Below are 18,974 nucleotides of genomic sequence, written 5' to 3' on the forward strand. Positions count from 1 at the left end.
TGGAAGACTCTTTTTTTCCCTCCTGCAATTGTTTGATTTCCCATTCGTGACCTATGTCTACGCTACATGTCACGGAAATGTGAACACTCGCCTCCTTTGATTTAAGTTATTTGGGAAGAGCAATCATACTGGTGCCCACAGTATCTTTAAGAGCCCGAGGGGTAACTGCATTTCAACACAGTCTACAGAAGGGCCACAAATGCTCCTACATTCTTCCATACCCCTTTTGAAACAGGGGTTTTGATATAAATCCTAATAACAGAGTAATCTGTCCTTGAAAAAAATCAAAAGTAAAAGATTCAAAACTGAACACTTACCTTGCTCAAAGCAAGGTGGTGGGAGGGCGGGCGTGTGACAGATACTGAATTATAGGGCTGCTTGTGAAGTCCTGGCAGTCCAGGACCAGGATCGGACATTACCGCCATAGACAATGGCAGGCCACAGCATTAGGTCACGTAATAGCCTGTCTGTGTTGAAAAACATCACACACTGCTGCATAGAAGGTGCTGGCTGTCCACCAGACCTTCTGCACAGTTTCAGTAATACAGTACTTTAAAATAACTAACATTCCAAGCTCCTTGTTTGACCACAAGGCATTTGAAAGGCCCTCTTGTACATGTTCTTGCATTTTACTTTGGGGAGGTTATTACTACTGTATGTGGACGTACATTTAAAACCCAACAACAGGAACAAAACTGCTTCATCAGACTGAAGGGTTGAGTATTTATTTGTTTTATATAAACAGTAACCCAAGAACAAAGAGAATTTCTTGGCATACAGTAGAAATGGCATCAGCTACATGTCATTTTTTTTGCTTGAACTGGGTAACAAAAAGAAGACTACAATAAGAAAAGAAAAGAAAATATACAGCCGTGGACAGGCTTTTGTGCACCCCTTTCCAAAACTGTATTTGTGGCCAATGCTGCAGATCCACATACACAGGTTATCCATGAAGATGGATTGAATAAAAGAAATCATAAAAATACGCAGCTGTACAGTGTGTTTTGAAGACCGCCTGCAGGGCTCTGAAAGGGTGTACACCTGTTGTCCACCACTGTGATCATCAGTCAGCAAGCCTGCACTGCTGTGGGGAGAAATGGATCCTGTGGAGTCATCTGGCAGAGAAGCTTCAATCCGCTTTTACTCTCTTTATTTTAAAAGAAATCCAGGTACCTTTAGCTACTGAGCACAGGATACTACACATGTCCAGGCCTATATAATATCAGGTCAGATAAGCCATAGCTCAGCTGGAAATGAAAACCAGGAGGCTCCACTTGCTGCTCCAGAAGAATGGAGCTGTGCATCCCTTACCACAGCTGCAAGAAAACCAGCTACTCGGCAAACATCAGGGCATTCATTTAAGGTTTAAGGTCCTACATAGAAGAGTCATCGATGCTTAATAAAAGTCTGTCTGCTCCTATAGACCTGCACCACAATACAAAATGGGGACAGCCAAGTCTATGGACAGTATTGGAATCAACCAGCTTCCTATAATAGTCTTAAATCTCAGCTTCATCATTTCCTACTGTTTACATCCACACCATTGTGAAAACTCCAAATCAAAAGAAGATCTTCATCGTAATCTTTCACGGACAAATCTTCAGTAATGTGTTCAACACTCTGTCAAACTTGTTCCAGTTGTGAGCTCTCTCCCTGGGTTACCTAAAACCCTAGCTAGCAATCAAAAGGACCATCCAGTATTAATATGTTAATAATAATAATATAAGTGAATCTGGAATGGAGAAAGGCATTTATACCTTTTCATGTCTCCAGCATCCTTTCTGAACAAAAGACAGTTTGCACCACAAAACCCACGTACAAGTGAAATTCAGAAGAGCCATCTAATTTACTTTTAATTGACAATAAAACTCTGCACGTGAAGCAAAATGTGTTTGAATATTAGCTGTCTGACCTGGAGAGTCAGAGAAGTCAGTATGGCTTCTCACAGTCCTGCTTCTGTCTGCCACTTCCTCTCTGATCACACTCTCCACAGCAGCTGAGCAAGCTGGCCCCTGCCTGGCCAAGCGAAACCGGCCTGGCCCGAAGAAAACCAGGGACATTTCAAGACAAAAACAGCATGACTTTTTTTCTTGCTTTGATGAAACATATAGAGGTATACAAATATTTACAGCGCATACAGTCAAAAACAGAAACACCTTAATTTTTATTTTAACAAAACCAAGAGCACACAGACTCCAGCAGGTACAGCACAGCATATGTTTTGAGAATAGTATTGCTTGTAATTAGAACTATAAAGTCAGTACACAAAGCCCCCAATTCGCAAGAAGTTGGTAAAACATGTACTTATGAGTGGAACCAGTTTTGAGAAAAAATACCCATTTTTACAGTTTCACAGATCAAAAGAATGTATATTTAGTGGGACTTTCCATTTAAAATCATGTGGATTAGATCCTTTCCTGTACATAAAAATGTACTTTTGCACATTACTTCAAGTTTTATCTGGGATGTTCTTACTCATTAATAAGATTTTTACCAACTCAGAGAAATCAGGGCCCAAAGAGTTTATTGCAGCATATACAGTACCAGCTAATAAAGTTGTTGCATAGCCTTGTATGGTACAGAAGGAAGTAGAATAGTTCTGGAGAGGTAGGGTGAAGGGAGATTCTGTAGTTTGTCTCAGATTAAAAAACCTGACCCTGGTGGACAGCAGGGACATGGGCAAGAACAGCCCAAACAAACTGCCACACTGTGGCTCAAGGAGTATTGCTAAAGCTAGAAACAACAGGATTACAATTTTTTAAGACCTGGTCTGTGATATGGGATTCACATTCGTAAAGGTGCCGATTACTCCAGGGGCTTAAAGCACGTCTAGGTCTGGCTCATTCAGAGGAAGGGTAATTCAATGATCACTGATTGTTGTTCCTACTGTTATCACCACACTCGGGAAGATATCCATTGACATCCTGGTCTTTCTTTCTTCAAATGTTTCTAAAGTGATGCCAATATAAAAAAACCTCATCATGAGAGGCCAAGTCATAAAAATGCACTTGAAATTCCAGATGAAAGATATACTTTTAAAGATCTGTCACTGCATTATACAATAGTGGTCATTAATGCTCTTATTTAAGCAGTTAAAAAAAAGAGTAAAATAATATTTCCAAATCTGCCCATTGTTGCTGTGTTAACACACTCTTTCTGCTAGACACCACTGTTAGCTTCCACACCTGAAATATATGATTGAATAAGGTAAGCATCACACTGGATTGGCCCAGGAAACTTTGATATGGAAACAATGAGCCTTCTTTATAAGATGTAAAAATGACCTTTTATGCTTCCATTTTGTACCTTCTGCAGAGAGAACATTCACTTTAAAGAGTGCAGGGAGGGACAGGGGCAGGCAAAGACACAGTACACATCCACATGCACACAGACTTACACACTCAGATCTCGCGTTAGTCTGAGATATTCCAATTACAAAGAAATAAAATCAGCAAATCTAAAAAAAAAAAAGACTAGCATGCTCACACCTCATAAAATCGGTTCCCACGACTGTAATTTTCATTTAGTAAAATACAGTTGAACAAACATATAAGGTGAATAAAATAGTATGTACACACATTTTTAGGTACATGTATGTTGAATTTAGCCCTTTTTAAGGTAGTCATTTTAAGGCCAGACAGGAAGAGGTGAGTTATTACTTATCTTTAGTAAAGCTGGCAGAACAGCTGCTGTGAAACCTGCAGGTGAAGCACGTCCTTAGAGAGCATCACAGGTGCAGTACTGAATGGTGTCTAAGAGACTGACTCGGACACCTGGGAGATGCAGCGAGTGTTGAGGGAGGGAAAGCGAGAGAAACCACAAGGCAAAGCAGAGGAGGCGGCTCCCGCCACGCTGAAACTGACTCCGCTCCGAACACTCTCGGTCTACGTATAAGGACTCAGAGTTTCTCTCTTTTCTCCTTCTTAAGCCAAACACACACTGGAAACAGGACGTTTGACGGCAGCAGAGTATTAAGACCCTTTTTCAGTTAATGCACAAAGAGTCCATCGTTTCATTTGCAAGTGGTCTCTGAATGACAGAAATGTTAAAGCACTTCTCACTCCCTAGGAGAAAAAGCACAGTTTCAACACTGCTGATGCATTAACATTGCAATTGCAAAAAGTCCATAACAGAGTTCCAAAGAGAGGCCGTGCATTCCACTCTGCGGGGGCAGAGGGGTTAGACGAATGGTTCTTGAAGGCCAGTGTTGATTCCCTATGGTTCTGGTTCTCTGCGATGCAAATTGCTTAACTAAAGAAAACTTACATACAGACTGCTTTCTGTCAGGGTCCTAATTATTCATAGATAGGAGCAAAAACATAAGCACCCTGCAGTCCCTTGAGCCATCGCATGTACAGGGTGACATCATATTTACTCTTTAAAGGAAAATAATCTTTTTGTCGCCAACAGTGCCACCCTCTCCCAGGTCAACTGTGACGTCACTCCCTAATTGGCAGAATGCTTGTTCAAGACAATGGAGCACAAGCGCCAACACTGAACAGCATGCCCTCGTACTTGCTATGTTATCTGGAAGCTCTTCATTAGCATTGCCCTCAATATGAGTGTAAACAAAGAACTGGGACCAATCTGCTAAGGCAGGCTTTGGCGTCATCTGAACGTGAGAGCACGTAGGCTTGAATGTGTGGTAACGCAAAGACGGCACAAGGCAGCTTTTGCAGCAGAAAATCACTCTTTTTTCTAAGAGCAAAATGCAGAGATCAGGCAAATAAGGCAGAAATAAATGTGTTGGTGGAGTAGGTGAACAACGTTTTTTCTTTCCTTAGAAATGCATGGTTTATTTAAAAAATAAATGCAACAAAATACAAAAAACTCTGCCTTGGTGCCAAAGCCGTCCATATTATTCCCACAATAATAATATTACAGTCACCATGCTTTTCCCTTATGTCACTGTGGTATCACCAGGGTGTACACAACACTTGATCACATGTCCACAACTCACAGCACAACAACAGGATGCCGAACCAGGCTATTCTACACTATGCCTTGTGCTCACCACAGTAAATCTACACAAGATTCACTTAATGGATGTGCTCCACATCCTGTCTATTGGAAACCTAAGACACCTCAGGATTAGTACAGCACAGAGGTCTTGTTTCCTTTGCTTTGAAGAAAGCAGTTTTACATAAGGTCTAAGCCACAGGTTATACATGTTGTAGCACCAGTGCAAAAGGCTAATTTTTCAAACGATATACTAAAACAACAATCATCATTCTGAACTCAAGCTCGTGCATAGAAAATACAGAGCAATAAAATCTGTCTTCGAGATGTGACGATTGCAGTGGTTTATTCTGTTCCTGTATGCTAAGTCCGCGGTCTCAAATGCAATAACAGACTCCAATCCCTTTCCCAAAGCTCCCCAGCCTTGCTCTTTCCCTTCCTTTCTCGCATAACAAGAGCGCTCGCCAGGAGACCAAATCCTGGTCATTTTCAAATAAAAACTCCAGAAAAGCTGAAAGACTGTTTACCTGAGACCCCTTTCAGCTTAGAACAACACTAACTTTTCTTTAGCCCGGTTCAGAAGGGCATGAAAAAAACTCAATTGCACGCACAAATAATAAGGGGTAAAAAATGAAAACATCTTAACAGATGCAGCCGTCAAATCTGGATTCGTTTACAGGGCAATAGTGCAATGACACATTTCGAACCCGGCTCCTCAAGGGGGCAGTGCCTTCCCATTTGCGTCACTGTCACTGCCCAAAGCATTTTCTTACTTCAAATATTCTGATTACTTGTTTCCTTGTCCCAGAATGCTGTACAGGAAACTCTTACCTGAATAAATTGTGCTTGTTAAATCACTGACTGCACAAGGCCCATGGAGAATATGATAAAACTATGTCCTAGTGCTGAAATAATTCAACTGTAATTCAGATGGAATTAAGACTGTGATTTGAAATCCCTACTGCACACTTTTTGTTATCATACCACACTGCTGGTCACTACACCAATTTTACCTGTCTAGATTTAACGAATGGAAAGCATGTTTGTTTCCGTTTGAACTATTTATTATTTCACATTACTTAAATCAATGGCAGCTTCTTCTTTGCCAAAAATCAAATTAAAGCTTTTATTTCAAAATATGGAACACAAAATAATAACAATGTCCAAAATAAAGCCTTACTACCCGCACTTAATGTGGAAGAGAGTGACTTTCCTTATTTGTGTTACAGAGATCCAGCAAAGAAAACTATACAACATGGAGGTGCGGTTAAAAAAATCCTAAGATCCACCCACCTAAAACACTCTCTAAAAACTGCCTCAAGCTTCTGGTCAGCCATTCGGAGTCCCAAAAAGAAACGCCAGTTACACAGTAACTACCACTCTTCACGCCTTGAGACGAAATCGGGATGAAAGGTGGCTTCAGAAACACAAAACACATCAAAGAAATTAGCAACCTGCTCTGAAAACGCCACTACAGGGGAAGGCATGCCTTCTTCAAGCAGCCCCCCATGCAGGACGTTGTGAGATAGATTTTTAGTTTAATTTAAAGCAATAAAGATTATTTTGAAATAAAGTTACAAAAAGTTACTGGAGTTCATGAATCCACTCTGTTCGTCAACTACAGTCCTACATCGTTCAATTCCACGCAACTCTGTGTTGGAATTCTTCAGTCTTGACAATGTACTAAAACAGGGCTCCTCGACACACAGACACCTCCCCTTCCGTTCAGACGCCCTACAGAACTAAGATCATGTGATATTCAGCTCAAATGATAAAAAAATGTACAGAATAAAGAGGAAGAAGGAACAAGAAGCATGAAAGGATGATCTTTTTTTAAAAAAAACTTATGAATCAAGGACCCTCCAGCCCATGGCATGGCACAGGGAACAAAAGGGTTCTCAGCTGTGTCCCCTTTTAACTCTGCACCACCGAACACCATCAACAGGCACAAGCAGGGACCCCAGGGACTGTCCAAAACAACAACTCTGATAAGATAATGCAAAACCAACCCCCCCCCCCCCCCCCCCCGCCAAAGCATTTGAATGGAACCAAGCATAGCTTAGAAGGGAAGTGAAATGTGTTAGACGTACCTTCGGTAAATATAAACCAGTAAAATGGCTAAAATTGTGTGTGGGGGGGTTAATTTAGGCAGAGCCACTCAGCCCCCACCTCAGTGTCTCTGTGAGATCACCCAGTCTGGTTCCACACAAGGACCCTCCTGGCCTCCAACAAGAATGGGCGTGCAGAGGATTTGTCTCCTAATAATGGGGAGAAATGATAGCAATACCACTAAGTTTTCAACCACTTGGCCAGAAAAACAAAATGTTATTATTATTGTTATTGGGTATAATTTAAATAGTTATTGCCTCTGGTATGACCACTTTGATATGTTATAGTTATGAATTTAAAAAGTGGCACTGCGATATCCATACCATAAGTAGGAATAACAATAATAATAACAACCCAAGCTCAGCTGACATCTGGGGGTTTCAAATACGGAGCCATTGGAGGGGGCTTTCAGACCAGGCCGCTGCCGTTGTCCACTCCAGTGTCGCTGATCTGCACTCCGCTGCTGCTGTCCAGATGATCCTTCTGTCTGTCTGTGCTTCTCTCAGAGCAGCAGTCCCCCGAGGCTCCCTGACACAGCCGGCCGGACTCCACCTCCTCCCCCTCGGACACGAAGTCTTCGTCCACATCCAGTTGGCACACGCACACCTCGATCCCGGAGTCTCCCGTCACGTGTCTCCGACGCGTCCCACAGTCCTCCTGGTCTCCGGGCGCGTACGTCATCCCCGCCTCTTCCCCAGGCGGAGGAAGGCGGGACCCTGGCTGGGGGGGCGGGTCACACCTGCCTCCTCCGCTCTCGGACAGACGGGGGCTGGCCCGCGACGACTGGGGGGTGCCCGCCACCGAATCCCGATCTTGTTCCTGGACCGGCAGCGCGGGCTCCCCCAGAACGTGTCTTATAGGCTCCACCACCACTGTGGACTGCAACTGGCCCGCCGGCAGCAGGATGAGGCCAGGGACCGGGGTGCCAGCAGGGGAGGCCTCAGAGTAAGGGGGAGGTGGAGTGGGCGGGTGGCCAGCCACCTCTTCATAAGCTGGGAGTTTACAGTCCGTCCAGAATCCTGACATTGAAAAGGGGCAAACCCATTAATAGATCATTAGTAACAATATCATGGTCCATAGCACAAATATGGAAAAGAGCACTAATTTAATTGGCCTTTTGGCTAAGAATAAGAGTACCATTAATTTATAGACTGTTATAAAAAGTGAGGAGGGCAGCACAGTGGCGCAGTGGTTAGCATTGCTGCCTCTCAGCGCTGGAGCCCTGGGTTCAACTCCAGACCTGGGGTGCTGTCTGTGTTGAGTTTCCACATGTTCACATGGGTTTTCCTCCAGGTTCTCTGGTTTCTTCCCATAGTGCAAAGACACACTGGCAGGTCAAGTGGCTTCTGGGAAAACTGGCCCCGGTGTGTGTGTGAGACGCCTGTGTTTGTATCTCTGTGTGTGCCCTAGCGTCCTGCCTTGCTTGCTGCCCCACAACCCTGAACTGGAAGAAGCAGTTAGAAAATGAATGGATGGAGTATAACATATAATATAATACATATTATAATATATAATTTTTTGTCAATGGTGGTGAGTGGAGAACTAAGAGAGACTGCAGGAGAGAGAACACAGGTGGGGGCTGTGAAGGGTGTGGTCTTGTATTCAGAGATGGGGGGGGGGGGTACTCACGCAGGTTGAGGGGCGGAGGGGCGACGAAGGAGCTGGAGGCACCCTGGTAGGCCATGAGGCTGATCTCCCGCTGGCGCTGCTCCTGCTGCAGGCGCATCTTGACGCGGCGATGTCGGTACGCGCAGCAGCAGCTCAGCATGATGATCAGCGTCCACACGAGCCAGAACCCTGTGCACACAGCCAACCCCAACGTCAGGATCCAGAAACACACAGGGGTCCCAAAGAGACCCCTGCGTTAGCCAACAGCATGCCTTCCAAATCTTTTCTACAGCAGCATAACAGTCTCTGTAACTCTGCGATCTACTGAAAATGTATTTTTTATTTGGATTTATAATTATAAGATCTAATTATAATTAGATGTTGGGTTAGAATGATTTTGAAACGTGTAACATTTGAGTAAGACACTGCTATCTGCATAGCTCCCTGAATGTCTTTATCCCTCCTCACTGAGGGTATTAACATAACATAACATCACTTTATTAGCCCTATACAATTTCCTGCATCAGGAATTCATCTTTTTATACCCCAGCTTGCTCTCCATGAGACACACAGACAGGGAGAGAAGCCTGGGGTCAGAGCGCAGGGTCAGCTATTGTACAGCGCCCCTGGATCCTTAGCCACAGAACCACTGCTCCGCCCCAAGAACATTTGGCAGTGGTGGGATTCGATCCCACGCCCCCGGAGAGACCGGAGCACAAATCCAGCGCCATAGGCCGCTCGGCCATCAGCAGCCTAATTATGATGTAATATTTTTTTCTTTTCCGGGGCACCACACAAACATTCAGATGAATGAACAGTGAGCACACATGAAATCTGGTTTTCATGAACTGAAACACAGCAGCAACATGATAGTGAACAGAAAAATGTTATTTCAAAATGTGTGAAGTAAAGGGGCAGCACTGTGACGCAGTGGTTAGAGCTGGGGCCCTGGGCTCAATTCTAGACCCGGGGTGCTATCTGCATAGTCTAGGACCAGGCCATATCCTGCCTTGCGCCTATCGCTGGCCAGGATAGGCTCCAGCATCCCTGCGACCCTGTCCTGGATAAAGCAGTTAGGAAATGGAGGGATGTGAAGCACAGAGAAGTACTGGGTTGTTGTCTCAGAGACCGGGGCAGTGAGAGGACATACACCACAGCTCGTAGTAGTACGTGCAGCACTCAGTCTCTCCACAGCAGTAGCCCATCTCACAGCGGTACTGCTCATTGTTCACGCCGAAACAGAACTCCTTCCCCTGGAACAGACAAGCACACACGTGACCAGTGAGCAAGCAAACTGGAGATCCGACTCCACACTGGAGGTGTATATACTGCACTGGACGGGAATTTACTGCACTAGATGGGATTATACTGCACTGGACAGGAATATACTACACTGGACAGGAATCACAAGGACAACAGGTACTGAAACAGTAATTGCTATTACAAAGCCAAACAGAATTATAGGGGGGGGGGGGGGATTATGAGGTCATTACTTTTTGTAATCTGAAAATCCTGGAATGTTCAAGAACTGTGAACTAAGAAAGAACAGTAAAATTGACAGCAAGTAGTGAAAAAAACAGCAATGTTTTGCAAACACATCTTGACGTAACAAAATCAGAACCTTGACACGACTCTCACATTACTATGCTGGCCTGAAAATCAAATAAGACATTTCACAGATTTCTTTTATTAGAGCAATAAAATTATGTCATGTTTTCGCACAATAGCAAAACGGTTCTCTAACGCATAGTTTTTTTCTATTCTAATTTTTGATGAAGCGGGCAGGGGAACGGCAGCAGAATTTCTAAGTCTCGCACACGATGTGAGCGGTGCAGAACGTTCATTTATCTCCTACAAAAATAAAATAAAATAAAAGATTAAGCTTTTCAAGACTCAGAATATAGGCTGTGAGAAGAAAAAAGACTGCGCTCAAATAAAAATAGGGCATAAAATAGAGCATAGCTCTATAAAAATTGCTCGAAAGGGCACTGAATAATAAAACATGCAATATTTATTTTCTGGGGGAAAGCGTGTAGGTTACGTATAAAATATTCCTGCTCATTTGAGGCAGTAGCATTAAACGACAGGTGAACACAAAAGAATGAACAAGCAAGTCATCCATTTCCGTACATTAAGTCATGTAAAACGCATTCTTTCAAACTTCTCCGAGTAACAGTACGGTGGACACAGACACCACACTTTTAAAAAAGCAAATACCGAACTATATCCTCGTTGCTAAAAATGTTACTCTTCCGTCAATACGTTTATATATATATATGACGCAGTAAACATTTAAAATAAACTTTACCCAACGCTACATCACAATCAAAATAAAATAATTACAACAGTTCGACAGTCACTCCCTTCATTTGCGTAAACTACCCAAGATTAAAAAAAAGCAACAGTTTTGAGCCTGACAAAGTTAGCAGAGCTCGATATCGGAACCAACAACACAACAATCTGTTTCGAACAACGTACCCCCGAAGGTGTCATGGATTAAATCAACAACAAAAAAATAAAGCTTCAGTTTCTTTCTTCTTTAATTAGCTTAAAAACCGTTAGCTATCTTTACCAACATTATGTGGAGGGAAAAAAAACAAGTGGCAACAAATGTAAACTTTTAACCACTCGTAGATAGGATGGATATACAGTATTTACATTACGTACAGTTGTTTAGCCACGTTTATTCGGAGGAACAAATATGCACATCAACAGGCCTGCTTCCAGCTGCGAACCACGGCCTAACCTGAAAGCAACGACCGAGCCAGGCACCCCAGTCCACAGCTTACCTGCACCACACAAGCCCCGATGCAGAGCAGACAGAAAATGGGTCCCAGCACTTTCTGTGGCATCTTTCTGGGTGGCTGACCGATGGCACAGCGGCGTTCACAGAGGAACCTCTAAATTAAAAGAGAACTACCGTCTTTATACGTCTTCATATTATTTTTAGCTACATGTTTTCATTTTCCTGTTGGGTGGCCAACGCACTGTTATCACTGTACACAAGATGGCCTGATCGTTTCGTCGGCAGAGGGCGGTAGTGACTCAGTAGGTAAAGATGAAGTAACTTCATACAGTATAGGCTGCCCGGCAGGTAGGCACGTAGGCAGATTCTAGGGTGTTAACTTTTCATCTTAATAAAATGAATGTTATTTAGGTAACGGAGTAAGCTGTGCAATCTATTTCCCAAAGCTAGTTATTGTTTTGCGCTAATTCTTTGAATAAATGTGTTTTTAATACGGAAATATACGGGTGGGTTTTTGTTTTGTAAAATCGCCACATTTCCGTCATCACTGTAACTGTAATTCACTCATTCCGGGAAAATGGAGCTGTTCCGCCTCCTCATTTTATGGTTACAGAAATTAATGCACATGTATTTCATTCAGAAAGATGGAAAGTTTTTTTTTTAATTCTCTACATTCACCGTCGTCAATTACGATTTTCTGTTATAGCAATTAAGTGAACATGTATTCACTGTCAAATGGGTGGCATAAACTACTATTTTCCAATCGTTTTTATAGACTTACATCGAAATTAGTGGTGTTTGTGAATCTGTGGGAAATTACAATCAAATTAAACAGCTGTTTCATTCTGGTTCAGGTCAGAAAATGTTTTTTGGCGGATACCTATGAACGGGCACCTGGTAAAGCAAACCTGGTATACAGAAAACGTGCTGTTTGACCTTAACCCTCAATTTATGGATGTCACGGATCCTGGGAAATGGAACAATAGAGTTTAATTCCACACTGAGGTAAAAAGAATGAGCAATATACTGTATATATAACCTTGGCCAGTGGAACCGGTGGTGGGTGCACACATTCAACGGTGCATGAAAATGTTCTCTGGCTTTAGAAGTCCCGGATCAGAAAATAAAGGCGATTACGTCGGGTAGGCTTTGTTTTAAAAAGGGACTTTCAGTCAGATTATTTGATCAATAAATTTGGGAAAGTAGCCACCTTTGCATGTGAAACAACACCACAAACGGGTAACAGTCACCGCAATGTGTGGTCACTCGGTTTTGACAGCCTTGCAGAACCCTGTATTGTCGTTATTATCCGCGAATACACTGTGCACGTACAGTGCTACATTGAAGTATTTGAGAAGTTGTTTTTGTGCTGGCCAGTAGGGGTCGTCGCACAGGCGACTGTTTACAATGACGCCACTGATTCCATGGTTACTCGTAGCTCAACTTGATCTGAGCCGAGCCAGTCTGTCAACACCCATCTGCAGACCGGACCATGGTGAGTACGTCGTTGCAATCGATAGTTTCTTTGTAGTTGGCACTGCGCAATTAAAATAGCAGTATAATCCTCCACCATTACCGCCTGCTTGTGTCAGATCTCGAAAATGCATCGCAGGTTCGCGTAGGCTGGTAGGTGACTAGATGTTTGTCCTTACCAAATTCTGCTGCTGAATAATACGGTGCGATGTAATAGCAAATGAGACGTTTTTATAATGATAATAGATATCCGACAGGAATTAGGGAGATCTGTTAGTTAGTAGGTACGGTTCCTGGTGTTATATAATATAATCACATAGTAGCATATGAATATAATAATTTTAATGCAATTAATGATACTATGATATCTCTTTCTGTTGTTGTTAGTGGTAGTATTATGACTGGCAAGAAAATTGCACACGATAACACGTGTTAGCGATAAATTATTTGACTCATTTTGGCTTTCAAACGTTATTATAAAGGAAACATGCCGTCACTGAATGGACTCAACTCAACTCTCCTGATATGTATTTATAATAAATCAGTATTGTTAAAGAGTTTGAGCCCAATAAATTGCAAAAAGTTTAAATGTAACCCTTTCTCGCAGCCCGTGTCCTAAAATTCTTTGGTAATCGCGTCACGTAAAAACTGAGACGTGTTGCAGATACTCGACCATATCTTCGTGCTTATGGGGATCTGTGATAGCCTTATAGCTCTTCTGAACGTGACCTGACTTCTCCGATCTCATTCGTTTTTCACCCCAGGGCGAAAATGAGATGGGTAGCAGGCATAATTCACTGAGCAATGTAATATTATAAGACGATGCATCGACAATGGGGTTACCGTTGTGAGTTTGGGTGGCTGAAAAGGCTTGGGGTTTGTTTGGATGTGGTCAGTCGGGGAAGGTGGGAGCTCAGCTCAGGGGTGATGGCAGCCTGGACACACAGGATGTCTTCTCAGCTGTGGGGAGGTGAGCTCCATGAGTCCCAGGTGATCGTCTCTCCCTTGATTCTTGAAAACAGAAAACTACAGGACTCTATGAGTGGGCTGTGAGCTGAGCCGTATAGCAGCCTGATGTCAAAAGGGGTTTGGGGTCATCTGAAACACCGACAGAAGCGTACAGGTCAGAAGTAGTTAGTTCCTTAGTGCTGAAAGTGAACCAGTCAGTCTGTATAAAACACCACCTTGGTCCATCACAGCTTCACGCGGGTCATCAGAACAGATCTCGGCCAGGCGGTTCATCGCCAAGCTGGCTCTCCTTTGTTCGAGCCGCAAAACAGCATTGTGCACTTGCAAAATCTGCTGCACAGATTAGCTGCACAGATGCAACAGGATAATTATGGCAATGTAGGCCAAGACAAGAAGCTAAAAAGACAGGAGTATTCTTAGTGCCACTGGCTGTTCTCACACCGTGGAAGGGGTCTGGCGGCCTTGACTTTCCAGTAATCCCATCCTGTCACATCAGAGCTTTATGTGATTGGAGGAGATTTCGCTAGGCCACCTAATTGTTTTATTAGCTGGCACAGTGACCTAGCTTTACCGCCCTAGTGCGAAAGCAAATTAAGGAAACTAGACTGCTGGGAAGCCGCACAGGGTTTGAGCTTGATGTTTCTCCCTGTGTTCTCAACCTGCGTCACTGGTCATTCCTGTCCTGCACCTGAGACTGCGACGGTCTCTGCATCCACTTCCTTCTCGCATCCTCCTGAGTCAGACACGCTCTTTCTGTTCCTCCCTATGACTCTGTCAGCTGTTTCTCCTACCCTCCGTGCTCTCCACTGGCTTCTGTACTCTTCACATTCTCTATGCTTTGAATTTGTTTAGCCCGCACTCTGCCTTATCGTACCTACACATGAATGCCTTGGCTGTGCTTACTTCAGCTTCAGTGAATGATTCAGGAACAGTAGGCTGTTGTCCATGGTCGTAACATGAAATAAGTAAATGAATGCATGCATTTTGGATGGCTACCACAGCCTTACAAATAGGGTTTTTAGTATAAAAGGTCATGTATTCTAAATGATCAGAGTGGCAGAGCACAAGCTCCGGAACTGAGGGGTGAACTGCCTCACTGGGCGCACACATGCACTGTGCTCTTTGCTGTGATTTTTTCATGATCATCATGGGAGTGCTTGTCCTCATTAGCATGGCTGAGTGTGAAGACGGGGGGCCTGGGGACAGCATGTTTGTTACGGAACAGACATCTTGCTCGGCTAAATCCTCTTTTCTTCCTGTGCGCCTGGTGTCATTTTGCATTGTTCGCCCGAGGGACGCAGGTTGGTTAATCAGAGGGCTACAGAGAAGTCAGACGATTTGGCCAAGTTCAGTTGTGTTGCTCATTAATGTTCAAATCACAGAATCAAGAGCATTCATCCCCCTGTTTTCTAGCCACTTCATCCAATTCAGCGTGAGCCGGAGCAGCCGGAGACGATCCCTGCAAGACGCCAGTCCATCACGGGGCACACACACAGCACATACTCACATCAGTGCCAGGTTTCCCAGCGGTCAATTAACCTACCAGTATGTCTTTGGTCTGTGGGAGGAAACCCACGTGAGAAAATACAAACTCCATATAGACAGCGCCCCAGCGATTGAACCCGGGGCCCCAGCACTGCAAGGCAGCTTCATCCTAGCCACTGTGCCACTGTGAGGCCCTAGGCTTCCTGCAGCTCTCGCCTCAGATACTCATCCATCTGCGTCTTTCTCCACCTCTGCATGAAACTGTGTGCATCACTGTTTGTGTCACCACGACTGGTAGAGACAGTGTTTTGGGTGTTGTTCCCACTCAGGGTTTGCTGTCAATCCTGCGGAAGCTGAAGAGCTCTCCGGATCAGGAGGTACGGATCCTGCTTCTGGGGCTGGACAATGCTGGGAAGACCACCCTGCTGAAACAGCTGGCCTCTGAGGATGTCAGCCACATCACCCCTACCCAGGTACCCTCCAGACATCCCACAGTGGCGTGTTGCAGGTCTGAGGGAGAGCGTGCATGCACATTGATGTGCCTGTGCACTTCCTGTCTGTCTGACTCCCCACACTGTGTCCTGACAGGGCTTCAATATAAAGAGCGTCCAGTCTCAGGGCTTCAAACTGAATGTCTGGGACATCGGGGGCCAGAGGAAGATACGGCCTTACTGGAGGAACTACTTTGAAAACACAGACGTGCTGGTGAGTGCGTTCCCGCGAAAATTTTTTGAAAAATTAAAAACCGCAAAGGAGGATGTTGGTACTTGGTGGGTCATCTTTGTTTCTGTAGGGCTCACAGAAACTCACAGACTCCTGCCCTCACAGGATCACCTCATGCTCCTGCAGAGCAGAAGTAAATACAGGAGCATCTATGGTGTGAAAGAACTTCTTCCATAAGTGAACCTTTCTAAGCTCTTTGCATGTTCCAAAAAGACTCATTTTGTAGTCTCAACGTACAGGGTCTTCTCAGCTCCCAAGACCAGAGGGCGCTCACCTTGCTGTAGCCACTACTGCCATTGTCTCCCCTTCAATCACAGCAGTAAAATCACAAGCACTGGGCCCGCCTGACTGTGGCACGGCGCTGAGCTGCTTAATTCCTGAATGGATTAAGACTGATGATGAAGAATTCCTACAAATACTACCTTGTCTTCTTCGACAGATCTACGTCATTGACAGTGCAGACAGGAAACGCTTTGAGGAGACCGGCCAGGTAATGTCAGCCTGGAACCAGGTGAAGGAGTTGCCTTTATAAAAGTGTCTCTTGACCACATAGAGATTGGCTTTTACCTCTGTGAACAGGAAAGAGACAGTTTATGTGAAGCTGTTTCTGTCCCTGCGTTCTGTTCTGTTCTGTCTTTGGAAATACCGGTTCAAATCAGCTTTGATTACATCTTTGCAAGGTTTTGTAGGTCCCTGTGCCAGATTCCCTTTAAGAAGTTAGCTGAGCATGTGGAGATCTGCACACATTAACCCCCATGTAACTAGCTCCAAGACCAGTGTTGTTTTGAACTGTTTTAACCTTAAATCGGTTCACAACTATGCGCCTTAATTAACCTTGTTGTACCTTACGAAGGAGTAGCTGAGGAATAAAACCTCGACACGGTCATTTCCATTCAGGATGGTCTTGCTGTCATTGTCTTCTATTGACCGGCAGGCTGTCAGAGAAGTGACCAAGGCTGCTACCTCATGAGAATCCCATGCTCTCAATACCTGTTTCACCTAGGCCCCCCCTTAATCCTAGAGGACTCGCCCTGTAGCCCTGATATACCTTTAATCTTCCCCTACTATTGTAACACTTCACCGTGAGACGGAGTTCCCACCAGAAACTCTGATCTCCCTCAGATCTTACTGCTGGCTGCCTGTTGAAATAACCAGACCCCCTAAATCTTCCGTCCCCTCCAGGGGCGCTGCTGTAACTGGCCCCTTTCGGGGTGTTCTTACTCTCAGACAGAACCTTGCTGTGGTTCTGTTTCTCACTGTCCCCCTGACTGTGAGGGTCCAACCCAAACCCGAACAGACATCTTGAGTCTCCCTGTGCCATACCTGATAGTGGGAGTCTCTCTCCTTAGACTGTGTACTCCCTAATTCTTAAATAGGTCATCTGGCTTCTCACAGGTGAGGCCGTTTGCCTAATAACCTTCCACATATTTGATTATTATGCGCTCTCTCCCTGTATCTGGACATTCTTGGCACTCCAGATCCAGCTGCCCTGTTACAGTCTCCTATACTTCCGTTTGCCTTCTTTAACGTCTTGTCTGTACCAGCATCACTGTCCGTTTTCTCTTTTCCAACCCACCTGCCTGCTCCTGTGCGTCTCCTGCCCCTCTCCTGGGCTGGATCCATTCAGGAGCTGGCAGAGCTGTTGGAGGAGGAGAAGCTGAGCGGAGTGCCAGTCCTGGTTTTTGCCAACAAGCAGGACCTGATGACTGCAGCGCCAGCGGCAGAGATCGCCGAGGGGCTGAACCTGCACATCATCCGGGACAGGATCTGGCAGATCCAGGCCTGCTCTGCCGTCACCTCAGAGGGAGTGCAGGTGAGCGAGCGGGCCTCACACAGGCCTGAAAGCCACACACAGCACAAGCACTCCAGACTAACATCTTCCTGTATAACCCACAGTGTGCACACGCAGGCGCACAATCAAACCTAACACACAGGGCACAAACGCCGATGCACAGTCAAGCCTAACACACTCCTAAAAATCACACACAGCACAAACACATTCAAGACTTACACACTCATGTGTAACCCCCAGCATGCAGACACACACTGAAGACTTACACACTCCTGTACAACCCACAGCACACATGCAGACACACACTAATGTCTTACACTCTCCTGTATAACCCACAGCATGCAGACACACACTGAAGACTTACACACTCCTGTATAACTCACAATGCTCACACACACACCTGAATAATCCACAGTGTATACACACGGTTCACGTTCGAAAAATGCTGCTGTACTGCATATAACACTGACAGTATGTTATAAACAGAATCACGTATAGTATTTCACGCACTGCCACTCAAGACACACTGGCAGCAACACAGACCTCAGACGTCTTCAGTAAAAACTTCATTTCTATTGCCACACTGAAACGAAATATTTTCATTTTCAGTTTATAAATAACGTTTGTATTTAAAGACAAAAACCTTTTCACAGTTTCATTTTTTTTTCAGATTACAGTGCACCAGTAAGCAATTAATTTAATTTGTGTCTAACAGGATACTGTGTTCTGTCTGATATTGGTGATTCAGACAGTAACTCTGCATGTGTATCTTTGTTTCCAGGATGGCATGACGTGGGTGTGCAAGAACATAGCTCCAAAGAAGAAATGACTGCAGACAGAAAAGAGCAAAACCATTCTTGTAACTGTTTACTGTATATTATTTAACTTATAAATGACATAAACAAGCTATAATATAGTATTTATTTTTCATAAATAAACTGAAAACCTCAAGTCTCATCATCACAGAGGTGTTCATTTGATTTTCTCATTGTTTTACACTGTTGTGATGTGAGGTTATGTGATGACAGTTCTAGGCAAGTTTCCTTTTGTTGTATGAGGGCTGCAGAAGAGCCTTTCAGATTTATGAGCAGGGTGGCCATAAGGCTCTCT

General features: G+C 44.3%; 2 protein-coding genes across 2 annotated transcripts; one reads left to right on the forward strand and one right to left on the reverse strand.

Moving 5' to 3' along the window:
* Positions 1 to 696: 696 nt before the first annotated feature.
* Positions 697 to 11,705, reverse strand: wbp1 (WW domain binding protein 1). Its single transcript, XM_088939890.1, has 4 exons — positions 11,466 to 11,705; positions 9,827 to 9,929; positions 8,698 to 8,865; positions 697 to 8,087 (listed from the first exon to the last, which is right to left on the reverse strand). Exons 1-4 carry the CDS (start codon positions 11,526 to 11,528, stop codon positions 7,477 to 7,479), a joined length of 945 nt encoding a protein of 314 aa, XP_088796016.1. The 5' UTR covers positions 11,529 to 11,705; the 3' UTR covers positions 697 to 7,476.
* A 1,961-nt stretch (positions 11,706 to 13,666) lies between these two features.
* Positions 13,667 to 18,770, forward strand: LOC148839149 (ADP-ribosylation factor-like protein 3). Its single transcript, XM_088935530.1, has 7 exons — positions 13,667 to 13,675; positions 13,792 to 13,865; positions 15,648 to 15,822; positions 15,938 to 16,054; positions 16,512 to 16,562; positions 17,700 to 17,885; positions 18,646 to 18,770. The coding sequence occupies exons 1-7, from the start codon at positions 13,667 to 13,669 to the stop codon at positions 18,691 to 18,693; spliced, it is 660 nt and encodes a 219-aa protein (XP_088791656.1). The 3' UTR covers positions 18,694 to 18,770.
* Positions 18,771 to 18,974: the final 204 nt, after the last annotated feature.

Source organism: Atractosteus spatula, chromosome 2 (genome assembly GCF_055471065.1).
Source record: "Atractosteus spatula isolate fAtrSpa1 chromosome 2, fAtrSpa1.hap1, whole genome shotgun sequence".
Taxonomy (NCBI): Eukaryota; Metazoa; Chordata; class Actinopteri; order Semionotiformes; family Lepisosteidae; genus Atractosteus; species Atractosteus spatula.

Excerpts from the sequence above, each read along its gene's own strand:
- wbp1 (XM_088939890.1), bottom strand. The coding sequence starts at position 11,528 with ATGCCACAGAAAGTGCTGGGACCCATTTTCTGTCTGCTCTGCATCGGG. Across the intron at positions 8,866-9,826 it reads GTACTACTACGAGCTGTGGT|GGTTCTGGCTCGTGTGGACG; the intron begins GTATGTCCTCTC and ends CTGTGTGCACAG. Across the intron at positions 8,088-8,697 it reads CCCTCCGCCCCTCAACCTGC|GATTCTGGACGGACTGTAAA; the intron begins GTGAGTACCCCC and ends TTTCAATGTCAG.
- LOC148839149 (XM_088935530.1), top strand. Across the intron at positions 13,866-15,647 it reads GTCTTCTCAGCTGTGGGGAG|AGACAGTGTTTTGGGTGTTG; the intron begins GTGAGCTCCATG and ends CACGACTGGTAG. Across the intron at positions 16,563-17,699 it reads GCTTTGAGGAGACCGGCCAG|GAGCTGGCAGAGCTGTTGGA; the intron begins GTAATGTCAGCC and ends GGATCCATTCAG.